The sequence below is a fragment of the Carettochelys insculpta genome, chromosome 29, assembly GCF_033958435.1.
Source record: "Carettochelys insculpta isolate YL-2023 chromosome 29, ASM3395843v1, whole genome shotgun sequence".
Classification (NCBI taxonomy): Eukaryota; Metazoa; Chordata; order Testudines; family Carettochelyidae; genus Carettochelys; species Carettochelys insculpta.
Genome location: NC_134165.1, coordinates 2,031,002 through 2,046,957, shown reverse-complemented (window position 1 = coordinate 2,046,957; position 15,956 = coordinate 2,031,002). Strand labels below are relative to the sequence as shown.

The 15,956-nt window shown below is 59.6% G+C and overlaps 1 protein-coding gene across 1 annotated transcript; it reads left to right on the top strand.

Moving 5' to 3' along the window:
• The first annotated feature begins 780 nt into the window (after positions 1–780).
• Positions 781–15,878, top strand: DCAF15 (DDB1 and CUL4 associated factor 15). Its single transcript, XM_074979600.1, has 13 exons — positions 781–915; positions 1,662–1,759; positions 1,966–2,101; positions 2,891–2,997; positions 4,180–4,319; positions 5,230–5,400; positions 8,374–8,991; positions 10,739–10,830; positions 11,957–12,085; positions 12,412–12,497; positions 13,016–13,120; positions 13,571–13,686; positions 14,956–15,878. The coding sequence occupies exons 1-13, from the start codon at positions 781–783 to the stop codon at positions 15,009–15,011; spliced, it is 1,989 nt and encodes a 662-aa protein (XP_074835701.1). The 3' UTR covers positions 15,012–15,878.
• Positions 15,879–15,956: the final 78 nt, after the last annotated feature.

Sequence of the window (15,956 nt, the reverse complement as noted above, 5' to 3'; positions counted from 1 at the left end):
TTGGCTGTTGCCCCGTCTCGGCGGTTGCCCCGTTGGTTGCCCGGCTGTCGGCTGTTGCCCCGTCTTGGCGGTTGCCCCGTTGGTTGCCGGGCTGTCGGCTGTTGCCCCGTCTCGGCGGTTGCCCCGTTGGTTGCCCGGCTGTCGGCTGTTGCCCCGTCTCGGTGGTTGCCCCGTTGGTTGCCCGGCTGTCGGCTGTTGCCCCGTCTCGGCGGTTGCCCCGTTGGTTGCCCGGCTGTTGGCTGTTGCCCCGTCTCGGCGGTTGCCCCGTTGGTTGCCGGGCTGTCGGCTGTTGCCCCGTCTCAGTGGTTGCCCCCTTGGGCACGGGGCTGTCTCTCGCACCCTGGCTGGGCTGCCATTGCGATGCTGGGCCTGGACCCTGTCTCCATGACGACGGCCCGACCATCCGTACTTTACAGGCAACTCTTAGACCGCTCGCGCCCAACCCCCAGCTTTCCCACTGCCCGCCAGCCCGGGAGGCGGGGCCTAGTTGAGAGCTGGTCCCCATAGCAACCAAAAGGAATAGAGACTGACAGGATATAATAGCCAATCATAAAACGGATCCTAGGGGGCGGACGAGATGAAGAGTTCTGATTGGTGAGCATGCCCTGGGGAGGCGGGACGTTTGAGATTGCCATTCCATTTGACCAATGGAAATTGTGGAGAGATCTTAAATCCCGGCGGGCGCCGGGCCTGGCCAATGGGAACGCCGCGTGGGCGGGCCGGGGCGCAGGAGGCGGTGGCGGCTCGCGCCGTTCCGGAAGCTGAGGGGGCCGGGGGAAAATGGCGCCCAGCTCGAAATCGGAGCGGGGCGGCCCGGGGGGAAAGCGGGGCCCGGCCGGGGCGGGGAGCGGCTCCTCCTCCGGGGCGGGGCGGGGCCGCCGCGAGCACGTGGTGCGGCAGCTCGACCGAGTCAAGGTGAGGGGCGGGGCTGGCTTGGGGGCTACGGGAGGCTCGTGGGGGCGGGGCGGGGCGGGGCGGGGGGGAGTCTGAGGGAGACACGGGGCCGGGCAGAGGGAAGTGGGGGCAGGTTTGGGGGCTGGGGGGGACACGCGGGGCGGGGGGAGCCCGGAAAGGGCTGCAGAGGAGGGGGTGGGGGCCTAGTCAGGGAGCTTGGGGGGCGGGGCGGGGCGGGGCGGGGGAGGGGCCGCGGTCGGGGAAGGGGCTGGGTCCGTGGCGTGATTGTGGGAGGGGGTCTCGGAAACCAGCCGGCGGCGGCGGCTGCGTCAGGCGCTGGGTGAACGACGCGGGGGCAGGTTCCGCACACGTGGGTGAAACGAGCTGAGCCGAGAGAGCTCCGGAGCCCCCGCCCCGCCCCGCCCCCCGATCACTGGCTCCTGTTGAGCCGGGAGTCCTGGCCCCTCCTTTGCTGTGTCAGCCTCGGCTCTGCTGCCCAGAAAGTCCCGGCCCTGGGGGCTGCGACTGTGACTTGTCGGGGGAGCCTGCGGGTAGCAGCTACCGGGGTCGCCGTTATCGGAGATAAACACCCGTGACCCCCGTATCAGCTCAAGTCGCCCTGGTCTAGCTCAGCTCCTTCCGCCCACTGGGGTTATAAGCAGACAGCTTCCACGGGGCAGGTTTTAGGTACCCCACATAAGTGAATAGCTTGAGCCTGCCTCTTGCTGGATGCACCACAGAGCCTCTGATACTTGCCCTCCTTCCAGATCAGCGGGCAGCTTTCTCCACGCCTCTTCCGCAAGCTGCCCCCAAGGGTGTGCGTTTCCCTGAAGAATATTGTTGACGAGGATTTCTTGTGTGCAGGGTAAGAGATGTTGATGTATTTTCTCCCGTCAGCAGGCTGAGAGGGACATCTGTCATTCTCAGCCTGACTTCGTTCTCAGGATCAGGGGGAGGATGAGGGCCAGGGCTGCGAAGCAGAAGCACAGGGAGTTGCCATGGCTGGGGAGCATGGCACAAGGGGCATGAGAGTGCTCTGGGCTGAGCTACGGTCCTGTGCTCCCCTTCCAGGCACATCTTCCTTGGTTTCTCCAAGTGCGGGAGGTATGTCTTGTCGTATACCAGCAACAGTGGGGATGATGACTTCTCCTTCTACATCTACCACCTCTATTGGTGGGAATTCAACGTTCACAGCAAGCTGAAGCTGGTACGTATCAAGTCCCCAAAACTGGGGTTGAGCCCAAGGAGCCCCTGAAGGAGCTGATGACGGTGAACCAAGACCCACTTCCTGCAAATATTCCCCTTCTAGGCTGTGACCTGGAGGGATCTATGCTAAACAGGGTGGGTTGTGGTCAGTGCTTGGGAGGAAAACCCAGCAGGGCACTGGCAATTCAGTAAGCGACACGTTGTCCTCTGGATCATTGCTCCCGTGTGGAACTAGAGGGGCCTGCGCTGATCACTGTTGCCCAGTCTAGTTGTAGGAGTTGGTGTCACAAGTGACGTCACCTTTTAAATGAGTGAGGAAATCGAGGCCTTAGTGGAGTACGTTTTGCTAGAGCTGTGAAGCTGTCCTCCTCACCTCCCTAGTCAGGTCATCGCATTTTGCCTTCCTAAATTTTCCTTGTGGTTTTAATTCTTCCTGTGCTTACATGCTAGTGCAGGGGAGCTTTGTGCTGTCGAACTGCTGTCATACTCCATCCCAGAGACAGCCAGTGATTCTTGGATGTAATCAGTTTGTAAAGCATTTTGAGACCTTGCTGAGTGAGTGAACGGTAATTTTACTTGTCAGAGTCTCATCTTCCCTGTGCTGTGCTCAACCAAACCAAACATCTTTCAGTGAACACCTGATCTCAGCTAAGCCTCTTAAAAGATCTTCCCAAGTAATTTAGGCTTGAAGGTTGTTTCTCTGGTGGGGGTTGTAATTGCTGATCCCCTCCCTTGGTCATCTGCTTTCTCACGTCAGGTTTCAATCCAGTTTGCTCTGCTCCTCCCATAGGTGCGACAGGTTCGCTTGTTTCAAGATGAAGAAATCTACAGTGACCTTTACCTGACAGTATGTGAATGGCCCAGTGACTCTTCCAAGGTCATTGTCTTTGGCTTCAAGTGAGTTTCTTTGAATAAGTCTTGTCTTGGGCAGGGGGAGGAAGTGATCTGGACAGAATTTGACTTCCTCCCTAGGTTCCCAAATTCATATCCATTCTGGAACAAGTTAAAGGATATTGAGAGGCCCACAGCAAATTGTTCCTTCCAGCCACCAGCCTTCTCCTAGAGGGTTTCTGGGTGGTACAATCCTGCCTCTTTAAAATAGGTATAAACACTTCACTTTAGCACACAAGTTGGGGACTGACAGCCTTGGAAACTGCTGTCCTCATCCTGTCCTGGTCAGCTCAAGCCAAGCCGTCCCTTCAGCCTCTCCCTCCGTGTGTGCACACGTTGTCATTTTACCCAAGCCCTGGAAGGTGGAGTGCTTGACTGGCAGGAGTGGGGAGCGGTGTTTTGGAATAGTAAGGGAAGAACCATGGCTTGGTTTCTTTCCCACCTTCTAAGGTTGGTTCCCTGACCTAGCCAATGAGAGAGGGGTGTCTCTGCTGTGATTGGTTAGCAGACTTCAGACTCCTCTTGAAAGAGGCTGCAGTAGGGTTGCAGGTTGGGGAAGGTCCCTTCTCAGCTGAAAAGATTTGACTTCCTTTGTTTTTGTTCCCTGTTTGGAAGAAACCTGCTTTGTTCCCCACCTGTGTCCAATGACTGTCAATAGTTCGCGTGTGAGATTCACAAAGACGTGGGGTCTTTTTCCCTTTTGCTTCTGCGTTCTGTTTGTGTGTGATGTGAGAGCACCTTGAACCTCGAGTTGTGGGCCAGGGCCTCACTGTGCTGGGCGCTGCACAAACTGACTCCAAAGACGGTCCCTGCCCCAGAAAGCTCATGCCAAAGCAAACGCTGAGGTTTTCATCACCCAGACAGGGACTGGGAGTGGGGGTGGGAGTCACCCAGTGTAATTTCACTACATGTGAAACATGCTGTTAGAGACCTGAGAGCAATCCAGTCCCAGCCCTGCCTCTTAGCCCTGGGGCTCTTGTAAAGGAAAAATAACAGTTTAATATAGCAGCGACTCCAGGTTTGATTAAATCCTGTGAAGAGAGAACCCCATCGCCCCCATGTCACAGCTGGCTAAGGAGCCTGACTTGAAACCTGACCGCTCAAGGAGGGAAGGCGGGAATTAAAAAGAGGGAGATGAGGGATTCGATATCTGAATGTGACCAAAGGTGTCCCCTGTCTCCCTGGCAGCACACGCTCTGCAAATGGCCTGCTGATGAACATGATGATGATGAGTGATGAAAACCACCGGGATATTTACATCAGCACTGTGGCCATGCCCCCGCTCCTGTACTGTCCTGGCTGCAGGGATATGGCCCTAGCACATCCAGGTGAGCCGGGAGGAGGAGAGGGCAGCCGAGCTGCAGAAAATGGGCGCACCCAGAAAGCTGATGTGCCTTTTCCTACTGGGGGTCAGATGCCGCAGGCTGTGGCCCTTGGGGCTTGGGTGATAGACTTGGCAACAGGACTCGGGGAGGTCTCCTGATTCCTTTAGGGCGGTGTTTCTCTACCTGGGGTGTGCAGAGCACGGGGGGAAACTCCAGGGACCGTGGCACCCCACTGACCAGCTCCTCCCCAGGGCTAAGGCAGAGTCTCTGTCCGCCCCCCGTTCAGCGTGGCTCCTGGAAACGGGTGCCAGGTTCCTCAGGGAGGCTCCATGCACTGCCATTGCATGAGTGTTGGCTCTGCTGCGGTGGGAGCTCTGGGGGTGGTGCCTGAGGGCAGTGGGTGGGTCCCACAGTCTCCTGCCTCGGCCCAGAGTCCCCTCCTGCTCCCTAAACACTTCCTCTGGCTCTGCCCCGGAGCCCTCGCCCCAGTCCCTGCCCCAGCCCAGTGAAAGCAACTGTGGCTGAGTGGGGGGTAGGGCCTCAGTGAGGGGACAAGGCGGAGGGTCCCTGAAAATGTTCACTCAAAGTGGGAGTCCTTGGGTGGCTAAGCTTTGAGAACAGGTGGTTTAGGGAACACCCGGGACTCCTGAGTCCTCTCGCCCACTCGTCACTGGCTTGCTGCAGGACCGCTGGCAAGCAGGCATCCAGGCCTCCGTTTCCCCATGTGGCCACCCAGTGAGAATAACGTACTCTTCCTCCCCGTGGGGTTCGTTAGAGTTAGCGTTCCTGCCCTGGCAGGTTCGATGTGGGTGACTCTGGGCCTGACTCTGCCTCCCACATGCGTCTGACCCCACCTTTTCTCCTCTTGTGGGCAGGGGTGGTCTCACCTGTCCCTCTCCTTGTGCCTCCGCAGGGGACCCAAGCGCTCACTGTCTGCAGCACGGCTTCATGCTGCACACAAAGTACCAGGTGGTCTATCCTTTCCCCACATTCCAGCCAGCCTTCCAGCTGAAGAAGGACCAGGTGGTGCTGCTCAACACCAGCTACTCCCTCGTCGCCTGCGCCGTTTCCGTGCACACCACAGGTGAGAGCCTCTCCTCTCCAGGGCAGGTGGGTTGGAGAGCATTGGTGTGTGTGGCTTTCTTCCCAGACACTCGCTGCATGTGCAGGGCCAGGCCTCGCAGGGTGCCGGCAGGGTGGCCGTGGCTGGATTGGAACAGGTGCTTTCTTTAGTCCATCCTGGCCAGGGTCGTCTCTCTCACTCCGTTTTAGATATTGGAGGGACGCCAGCTCAGCTAGCATAATGCAGGCCAGGGATGAGGTTCGGCCAGAGCTGGACACACCCTGGATCCAAATGAGTGCAGCCAGCCTTCAGTGTGGCCAAAGCACCGCTCAGAGGGAGGAACCCCGGGCTCAGGGCAGGGCCTGGTAGCTTGCAACTCACTGGGCCTAGAGGTGGGCAAGTGGTGCACAGGCAAGCTGGCAGTCCCCAGCTTCCTGGTGTGATGGAGGGCATCCTTTGATATCTCGGAGGGTGTTGCGAGATGTACACTGTACCCTGAGGTTCTCAGTCCCCATTTAGCAGCTGCTCTGTCACCTGCGAGCAAAGCACTTGCCTCGGGGGGGTTTGGATTTCCAGCTTCCAACAGTCTCATGCACTAGCCTCAAGGGAGGGAAGGATGGTCTTAGGGCAACGTCCTGTTGCGGTAGGGTCCCAAAGGCTTCTTGCGCTAGATGCTATGCAATCAGCTGTCCCTGCTCCAAAGAGGGCAGGAGGAGAGCGCGGGAGAGTCCCTCAGTTTAATATCGGAGACAGTGTGATCTAGTGACTAGAGCATTCGAGTGAGACCCAGGAGACTGGGTTCTGCTCCTGTCTTGACCAGCTGGTTGACGTTGAGCAAGTCACTTTCTCTTCCTGTGCCTCAGTTTTCTCATCTGTAAAATGGGAAGAATAATGCTAGCCTCCTTTGTAAAGAGCACACCTCTGAGAAGCATTGCCCCCATTATAAAGTCTGAACACAATACATCCAGTGCAGAACAGGAAATTCACTCAGTGAGAAAATGTGAGCTGACCTCAGAAAATACTAGTTTTACTTTCGCCGTTATGTTCAACCTGTAGTCCATGGGGGTCGCTAGACTACGTCTAAGATCCCCAAATTGGTCAGCACCTCCATTGGAAACCTTTCAGGGGTCTGCAAATGAAAGAAGGTTGAAAACCCACTGCTGTATATGATCATTCATTAAAATCAGAGGAAAACTCAACATTGCAGTGTATTTTAATTTGTTTACATTATTTGAATCATAGCAAGGTTAGGCCTGAATGTGGTTCTTGTCGTCAGGTCAGATTCAATCTTGGGCATATTTTTGAGAAGGAGGCATTGAATTGAAGTAAGAGACTGCTTTCAGTTAAGGCGATTTGATCACCTTTTATCACTGACTGAGCGGTTGTGACGTGCTGAGACCCGCTGGCGTAGTCAGGGCTAGTGGTCATCCAGTGTGTACGGGCTTGGGGGAGTTAGTATGTGATTGGGAAACTGCTGTAGCAATGTGCGGGTGTGTTGTCCAGCTCTTACAGCCCAGCACAATGGGAGCGTGTGCGGTTTTGAGGTGCTGCAATTCCTGAGGCCCTAATGGCTTGGTCCGGGATGGGTGTCCCATGCCTAAGGCAGCACACCAGGATGTGCTGAGATGGGGAACTTCCATCACAGGAGGTTTTTCGGAGCAGGTTACACAAACATCTGTCAGGGATGGTCTAGGCCAGGAGGTCTCAGCTGCGCCCCTGCTCCCCTTATGCTATACCTGTGTCACAACTGGCGTTTTGCATACAGAAGTCAGGACAATTTCCTGGCTACCCAGAAGCTACGTTGCTCAGGCTTCAGTTTCAGCCCCACGTATCAGGACTCAGGCCTCAGGGCTTGAGCTCTCGGCCCCCGGCCTCAGCAAGTCGAAGGCGAGCCCTGTTTGGCAGACCCAGAAACCCGCTCCAAGTGGGAGTCCAAAGCTTGCATGTGATGCAGAGGGAGGAAGTCAGGCAGCTGGAAGCAGGAGACATGCTGGTTTTCCCTGAGTTTTTGACCCTGGTGTAGGGAGCGTGGGAAATGCCTCCTGACTCCCTTCAGGAGAGCAGCCCAGAGCATGCAAGCCCCTAGAGAAACTGGCGGTGCCCCAGGGAGAAAGTCAGATGCCTCTGGTGCCACATGGAGCCGTGCGGGGCGAGAGTGTGTGCGTTAGAAATCCCAACGTGGTGACAAGCAGGTTCCTGAGTGTGGTTGAGGGGCTGGAGCGGGAGGCTGGGTGCCAGGACTCCTGGCTTCTCTTCCCAGCTGTGCTGCCGGCTCCCCATGTGACCGGGGGAGTCTCTCCACCTTTGTCCTTGTGTTTCCTCGTCTGGAAGGCTCAGTTCTTCACTGTCTGCAAAGCCCCTTCACATCCTACACAGCCCACCTTGGGAGGGAGCAGCTACTACCCAAATCATGGCTTTGAATGTTCATTTCTCCTTAAAACCAATGGGAAGTGGGCAGTCGATCCCCCTTGACGGCTCTCAGAATCTCAGCAGCTGCTTTCAGTGGTGGAGCCCTAGTGAGAGGAAGGATTGCCCAGTGGTTAGTGCACTAGCCTAAGGCGAGGGAGACCTGAGTTCAACCTCCGTGACCCTTCTGCCTCAGTTCCCCTCTGCAGTGAGGCTGTAGCTGTGCCCTGCCTCCCCAGGGAGACACCAGGGAATGCACTGAAGCTTGTGAAGCATTGTGTGGGCCGCTGATGGAGAAGTGTCGGAGTCCTGGCTGTCAGGGCTGGAGGCAGCGTTCTAACCCTCTCAATTTGCTATCTCCCAGTGTCGGACGGAAGAGGGTGCTTGCCCCCATGTTAGAGGTGAGGAGAGCCCGGGAAATGGTTTGTGTGCCATGCCCGTCGCTCTGGTATGGGGGCACTCCGTGCTCTAGCCACTAGACTGCGCTGCTCCTGTGGCTGGGGGGAAATGCTGAGGGATCTCATCATGTAAAGGGTTTTCTCTGTGGCTGTGGCCTCTTTAACCCCTTCCTCGCCTCTTTGCTTCTAGAGGACAGCAACTTCTGTCAGATCCTCTACAGCAGAAGGAACCAGCCCCAGTCGCCCCACGCGGGGGCTTGTGATGCTGCGGGTGCGATGCAGTGCCCGGTGGGTGCAGAAGAGCAGATGGAACGAGACGGCTCCCCTTGTCGAGTCAGCGCGGTGCTGGCACCCGCCAGCCAAGCTGCCCAGGCCCTGGACGGCCCCAGCAAACCCATGGAGCTCTCGCCAGCCGTGGCCAAGGCCAAAGAGTTTGTGGCCGACATCTTCCGACGGGCCAAAGAGGCTCAGGGCCCGGCCCCAGCGGAAGAGGAGGAGGTTGGGGGCAGCCGGTTTGAGTGCTGTCCAGCCCAGGAGGCTGGCCCCCGCGGATCCCTGTCGCAGGGCGCCCCTGCTGCTGTGCCATGGGAGGCCAGGCCGTGCTCAGGGCCCTCTGGGAGTTACTGCCGCCTGCATCACGGCCTCTCGTCTCCCCGGGGAGACCGAACTCCAGAAGGGGATCAGTCCCCGAAAGGTTCTCCCCTTGCCGGACCGGAGGTGGAGAGCCAGCCGGCTGAGCCCGGCTACGTGAACTACACCAAGCTGCGCTACGTCCTTGAACCCAGCGACCTGTCGGAGCCGGAGGACGGTGAGCAGAGCTTGTGGGGGGCGGGAGTCCGCCTCTCAGTGCAGGGGCTGACTCGCCCAGGGCTGGGCTGGCAGGTAACTCCAGGAGGTTTGACTGGAGCCCAGGTTCTCTCATCCCTTGATCCGCGTTGCCTTGTAATGAAGAGCTGTTAACAGTCTGAGCTGCGTGCTCGTCAGTTCCCTAGTGCCCCGTGGGGTGACCACTGCGCAGCCAACCCCAGTAGTCTGGGCAGTGGTTGGGGGATGGGAGAAGTAGGGGTTGGATGGGGGTGGGGACCCCAGGAGGATCATGGGATTGGGGGGCTTGCATGGGGGCAGGAGTCCAGGGAGGGTCAAGGTTTGGGGTGGGGGGGGTTGGGTGGGGGTGGCAGTACGGCAGGGCAGTCAAGTGATGGGAAGCCAGAGGTTTGGATGGGGAGAGGGCTGGGCCACACCTGACTGTCTGGGGAGAGGTCTTCCTGGCCCTCCGTACTGCTCCCCTACCCGTTGTGGCCTTCTGGCCAACCCCTCCCTCCCCAAATGGGCTCCGAAGCCGTCTTGTTGCCAGCCTCAGTGGAGAGGAGGAGGACAGAGTGGGTCATGGAGATGGCCCTGCCCTGTGCCTCGGTGGTCCCTGCAGGCACAGCTCAACCCCCGCTGTCCCTGCTCTGCGTCCAAGGGCAGAGTGAGGCTTCTCTTCCCCACTAACCCTCTGGCCGGCGCTGGGGGTTTGAGATGCCCTCCCTGCTAGTTCAAGCTCTGCAACATTCAGAAAGGGCCTCCAGCCAACGGGACAATCTCTCGGCCAGCCCTGCTCCCCCTGCCTGCAGGGCGCGTCTCGCGCTGGGATGCCTGGGCTGGACGGGAGAGCACACTGCTGTTTTCAGAGTGCTGGCCCAAGCCCCACTGCGCCGGATCGGGGGACTGGAGCTCAGAGGCTCCCTGCCAGCTGTGGTGTGGGCGAGCCCTCGCTGGCTGGTCCCTGCAGAGGTGCTGAGAGTGCCCCCACTCCTTGCTACAGCACCTCTCTGTCTCCTGGCTGCCAGGGCAGCAAGGGGCCGGTCGCTCCAGTCCCTCCCTTTCCAGATGGCACAGACGTGCTCCGGTGAGTTGTATCTTCCTGAGACTGAGATGCCCTCGTCCTGCCCCGGCCTCCCAAACAGGCGCTCAGCCAATCCGCTTGTTGCTGGAAGCTCCCCAGCTTGGCTAAGTTCCTGCCCCAGCTGGTGGTGAGCGAAGGACGGATGCCTCCGTTGATGCTCTTTATCCCTCCTGTGAAGGTGCCAGGTGACTAGAGCAGATCCTGCTCTGTATAATCACCTGTCCCCACACTCCCCCCCGGGCCAGCCTGGTGACTGTGGTTGCATTGCCCAGGTATAACTGAGGACGAGTTTCTGTTTGTACTGCGGTAGCCCCAGGCAGGACCCAGAGCCAGCCCCTGTCCCACAGAGCCGGCCGTCAGTGAATCATTCCGCTGGGGCCAGCGGAGTCACAGCATCTGCCCAGTTCTCCTGGCTCTGTGTTAAGTCTGTGGGGCTCAGGGAGTAAGCGCTCTGCTGGCTTGGAAATGTACATGGAGCAGGTCTGAGTCGTAAGAGCCCTTTGGAACAGATCGCACAAAGCGGGGACGGGGACGGTACATTCCTGGTCCCTTCACAGAGGTCTGGCTTCCCAAGCCTCTTCCTTTGCAGACCCCTTTCTGGTTCCCTGGGCTTGCCAGCCCCGCACCGCCCCACCTGGCCTCTGCCTCATGCTGCTTTCCCTTTCAGAGTATGAGGACGACAAGATCTCGCTGCCGTTTGTCGTGACTGACCTGCGAGGGCGGAACCTGAAGCCACTGAAGGAGAGGGCAATATTCCAGGTCAGGCCTGGCCTTGGGCCCCGCTCCTCTCGCGGGTCTGGGGCTGGGGTGGACTTACAGGGACGTGCTCAGCTTGAGATCTAGCGAGTTTCAAATAATGAGCTAAGGTCCCCCCAGCTGCTCCTGGATCGTCCTGGCAGCTTCTGGGCTTTGCCAGCCCCATTTTCTTACCACTCACTGCCTCCAGGCTCGCCCCGTTGCTGGAAATGGAGGGTTTGACCAGCTGCAAAGGCCCATGGGATGCACGAGGTGTCTGTGACCCACTGCTGTCAGTTTCGGTGTCAGGCCGAACCACAGTGTGACACTTGCAGACAGAAATGGGAGTTCGCATCAGCCACTGCTGCTCCGTAGTGAAAGGTTCACCGTGGGCAGCAAGTCCCCCATGCGCTGCTTTGGCTGGCTCTGCGAGTTGCGCTTTAAGGTGCCCGTTCCAACCCTGGCAGCTGCGAGCAGCACCCTGGGGCACCCCCCGACCATTTGCTGTCCCATCTTCCATCAGCCTTCCCTAGGGGCCCCTTCCTGATTTCACAGACGCTCTCTGAAGTCCCCGAGGTTCTGCGTTTTCACTGTACACATGGGTTGCGCTTCAGGCAGATCCCACCCTGGCAGAGCAGAGGATGACCAGTAACCAGCATGAGGGCTGGGGGAGGATGGGTGACCGAGCGGCAGAGCGCTGGCCTGCAACCCAGGAGCTCTAGCTTCTGTACTTGGCTGTACTGCTGGGGGTGCTTGGACAGGTCATACACCCTCAGGCCCCAGAGCAGGCACTGGGCTCGTGAGGGCAGAGCTCAACCCTGCAGCTAGAGCTTGGGTCACAGTCCTGCTGATGGAGGAGCCGAGCTGACTCTAGCTTGTACCTCAGCGCAGCGCTGGCTCTGTGGGACTTGCGTAGGTAGGAACTTGGAGCTGTCTGTCTGTCCCACTCGGTGCAGAGTGACAGTGGGGTCTCACCTCAGGGTGGAGCTGTAATTGGAGGAGTAGATTCCCTTGGCTGGACAGTTTGTGCCTCAGACATAGAGCCAGGCCCCACGCAGCACAGCTGGAGTGGGGCTCAGGGCGACAGGCCCTTGGGACTCTGGGAGAGGGCGTTGGAGAGACAGGCTGAGGTGTCTGTCTCCCACGGCAGGGCCAGTACCTGACTGTGGAGCAGCTGACTCTGGATTTTGAGTACGTCATTAATGAGGTGATCCGGAATGACGCCTCCTGGTCCCGGCAGTTCTGCTCCTTCAGCGACTACGACATCGTCATCTTAGAGGTGAGTGCGGGCGAGCGGCTCTGGCCTCCTGCCACCTAGCGAAGCCGTCGGCCGGCATCGGAATGGGACCGACTCCGGCTGCACAACATGAAAGCTGCAGGGCTCTCCCTGCGCTGGGAGCCAGCCAAGGGGAGGGGGAAGCAGGCTTTGTGCTGCTGCTGCACCTGGCATGTGGCTTAGCAGACAGTCCTTGTCTCCAGAGGTGCCCTCCAGGGCTCTGTACAACCAGGCCAACCTGGTGCCGTGAGCCGCCCTCCCTGGCGTGGCCGTGCCCAGCTCTGCCAGGTTCTGCAACCTCCTTGCCAGCATCCAATCCCCTCTCCTAGGTGTGTCCAGAAACCAACCAAGTCATCATCAACATCGGATTGTTGCTCTTGGCCTTTCCCTCGCCGGATGAAGAGGGCCAGCTTCGGTGAGCCTGGCTGCTACCCCTGCAATGGCTCCATCCATTCGGCAGTGTGCCTGTAGGGGACCCAGTCTCCAGAGTAGGCCAGAAACTCGGGTGAGGGGAGGGCGTGGGGAGCGTGTGCCCAGGAGGCATTGTACCCTGTAACTATGCACTTGTGTGGCTGCCCAAGAGAGAGTCAGATGCCACCCAGCTGATCAGCAGAGCACCCACAGCTGGCAGGTTTCTTCCTGCTGGTGGTGCACATCCGTACATGTCTCAGTGCACATAAAATTATTCTGCATGTGGATGGAAAACACCTGCACAGGACTGGAAAAGATGAGCAAACTCTGATGGAGGGTCTGGGCAGAATCCAGCAGCAGCAGGGTGACCCCCTCTGCCCAGCCTAAGTCTCTGGCAGTCCTGGTAACAGCCGAGATTGTACCTGGGGCTAGTGTCCATGGGGCATGGGTGGGAGTGGGTAACTTGTGAGCCAAATGCCCTGTTCTGACCTGACTGTGCGCGTGTCCGGTGCCTCCCTCCAGACCAAAGACATATCACACCAGCTTGAAAGTGGCCTGGGATCTGAACACCGGCACCTTCATCACCGTCAGCGTGGGAGACCTCACAGAGGTCAAGGGCCAGACCAGGTACATGGCAGGGGTTCCTGCTCTCCCCGTATGGCAGTGCTGAGCAGGTTCCAGAGAGCTAAGCTCGGGGCTGGACTCCCTGATCCTTGCTCCTTCTGACCTTCACTGTTCAGACTCAAGCGCTTCACTACTGCCCCAGTTCAAACCTCCCTCTGCTGAAGCAAGACGCCCCAGCCTTCCAACGTCCTTCACTGGGAACGCAGTCGCCTGCCCCCTCACCTGGCTGGGGCGGCTGCGCAGCTACTTGCCCCTGAGCCTGCGGCTCTGGGGAATTCCAGGCACCTGCCTAGCCAGGCACTTCCGCCCCAGGCCCGGCTGGTGCTTGTCCAGTGGCCCTGACAGTTGCTCCAGGCGTTGCCCCTGGGATGTGCCAGGCTGGGGCCTGGCCTGGCAGCTCCGTGGGCGGGCCCCTGCTCTGCATGGCCACTCACAGCGCTCTCCCGCCCTCAGCGGCAGCGTTTGGAGCTCCTACCGGAAGAGCTGTGTGGACATGGTGATGAAGTGGCTGGTGCCGGAGAGCAGCGGGCGATACGTCAACAGGATGACGAACGAAGCACTTCATAAAGGTAACCGCCCCTTGCCAGCCACCTCAGTGGCTTCCCTGTGCCCTGCTGGAGACGAGGGCTCCCCTAGCCAAGCCTGCACCCGGTGCGTCCTGGGGGAGCCTGTGCTGCTGGCTGCCAGCTTCAGCACGTGGCTTCCTGGCCCTGACCGGCAGTGCCCTGCTGTGCTCCCAGCCTGCCGGGGCTGGAGGCTGGCCGGGTCCTGGCGCTGGGCACTGTGCTGCTGGAGGCTGCAGTCAGGGCAGCTGTTGTCTGCTCCGGGGGCAAGGTGAGGCTGTGCTGCCATCAATGCCGTTCTCTCCTGAGCCCGGCATGGCGGCGTCTCTGCTCCCTGGCTTCGTGTGTGCTGGTTATTTCCTGCTGTGGGAACTCCTGTCAGGCAGCGTCCCGCCGGGGCTCCACGTGGGGGTGTTCCTCTCCACCTCTGATCTCAGCCTGCCATCAGTCCCCCGGGGTGGAAGGGCTCTTCCCTGCGTGCCTGGTTTCTGCAGTTGCAATAGCCACGTACTCCTGGGTCCTGGTGCATCGTCGAAGGCCGCCAGGGCCACGGGGACCATGCTGCTGATACACTCGCCCCAGGGGCCGCTGGGTTAGACACAGAAGCCAGCGCCCCGCCCCCAGCAGCAGTGTCTGACCGAGCCCGGCAGATCCCTCGGCTAGGTCATGCCTGGAAGGAGCCCCTCGTGGGAACATGATGCTCTCCTGCCGCGGGGGGCACCAGCCCACCCGGGCTGTTCCGGGACAGTTGGTCCCTGCTCTTTGGGGGCTGTGTCCAGGGCCTGCAGCTGCACTGCTCCTCTGCCCCCCACGGGTGTCCCCTGAGCACAGGCCAGCCGCGGACTCTGAGACTGGTGATGGAATGCGACTCTTGGCTGGCCGCCTGGCCAGGTGGGGCTGTGCCTGTGCAGTAAGAAGGGGAGAATAGAGCCCTGGTGGAGACGGGGCTCAGAATGGCAAGCAGGGCTGTGCTGGGCTTCCAGCGGGACCCCCAACAGGACCACCTCTCCCTGCATGGCTGCTCCGGCGCTGAGCACGTGATGCCCTGCCGCTGACTCCTGGCCTGGGCCCCCACTCCTGCCGCCGTCTTTGCATGGCTGTAGCGGAGGCTCTGGCCCCGGCCCCGGCCCCGGCCCCCAGGATCTGCCAGGCTGGGCTAGTGACAGAGCTGAAGGTGTGCCATGCCCTCCTCTGCAGGCCTGGCAGTCAGCCTTGGCCGTGTCCCTGAGGAGCAGTGAGCCCGCTGCTTAAACCCCTCTGCTCTGTAACCGCTAGGCTGCTCCCTGAAGGTCCTGGCCGACAACGAACGCTACACCTGGATCGTCTTGTGACGCGGAGGCAAGACTGGGGGCTTCCGAGGCCGGCTGGTCCCCCCTGTACTGTACATCAGTTTAACTACCTCCTCCCGTTCGACTTCCGTTGGGTTTGAATTTCGCTGCGTCCCTTTTTAATTGGCCTACCACAAGCTTTGCTCAAGTGGCTGTGAGCTGGAGTCCCGAGGGGAGGGGAGGGGAGGGGCCAGGCCTGTCCTCCCAGGGCCCAGCTCAGCGTCTCCTCCAGCGTGGGACCCCAGGTCGCTTGTCTCAGCCAGCAGCTGTGGGTTGCTCGGGCTGCCAGTGGCATTGTCCCTGGTTGTCCAGCTGGAGCTGGCCAGTCCGGCTGGCGGGATGCTGGGGGGTGGGGAGGAGACATGACCCTCGTCACTGATCTGTGGCGATTTAACCGTGGCCTTGCTCCGCATGACTAGCAGGGCTCGTCCGTGGCAGGTTCCCCTCTCTGGCTGGGGCAGCCTCTTCCTCCACAGCAGGACGCCACTTTCACGCCCGTTCTTGGGAGACGGTGAATTCTTCAGTTGTTACCGCTTTACCCACGTGGAACCGTTTAGTTGTTAGCCAGAGTGGGCAAGAGGGCGGTGTTCTGGTGAACCCCAGGTGCAGGGTGATCCCAGGGCAGAACTGAGCTCCTGCCCGCAGCAGGCCAGGCTTCCCCGTCGGTTCGATGTGTATTTAAGTGTCAGTCCCTGTTCAGTGTTTAAGGCACTTTTTCCAGGGGAGGAGGTTTTTCCTTTGAGTCCAGATAACATCTCTCCCGCCTGCACACTTTGTGCGTCATTCCACAGACCCCCACCCCACGGTTAATCCTTTAGTTTCTCCTCACATGGGCTTTTGTTTCCCTGTAATAAACGTTTTAATTTCCAAGGTGCTGGCTCATGTTGCTGTCTGCTGCAGGCGCCAGGGGAGGGGCCAGGGCCGAGCCCCAGCAGGCACGTGGCTGTG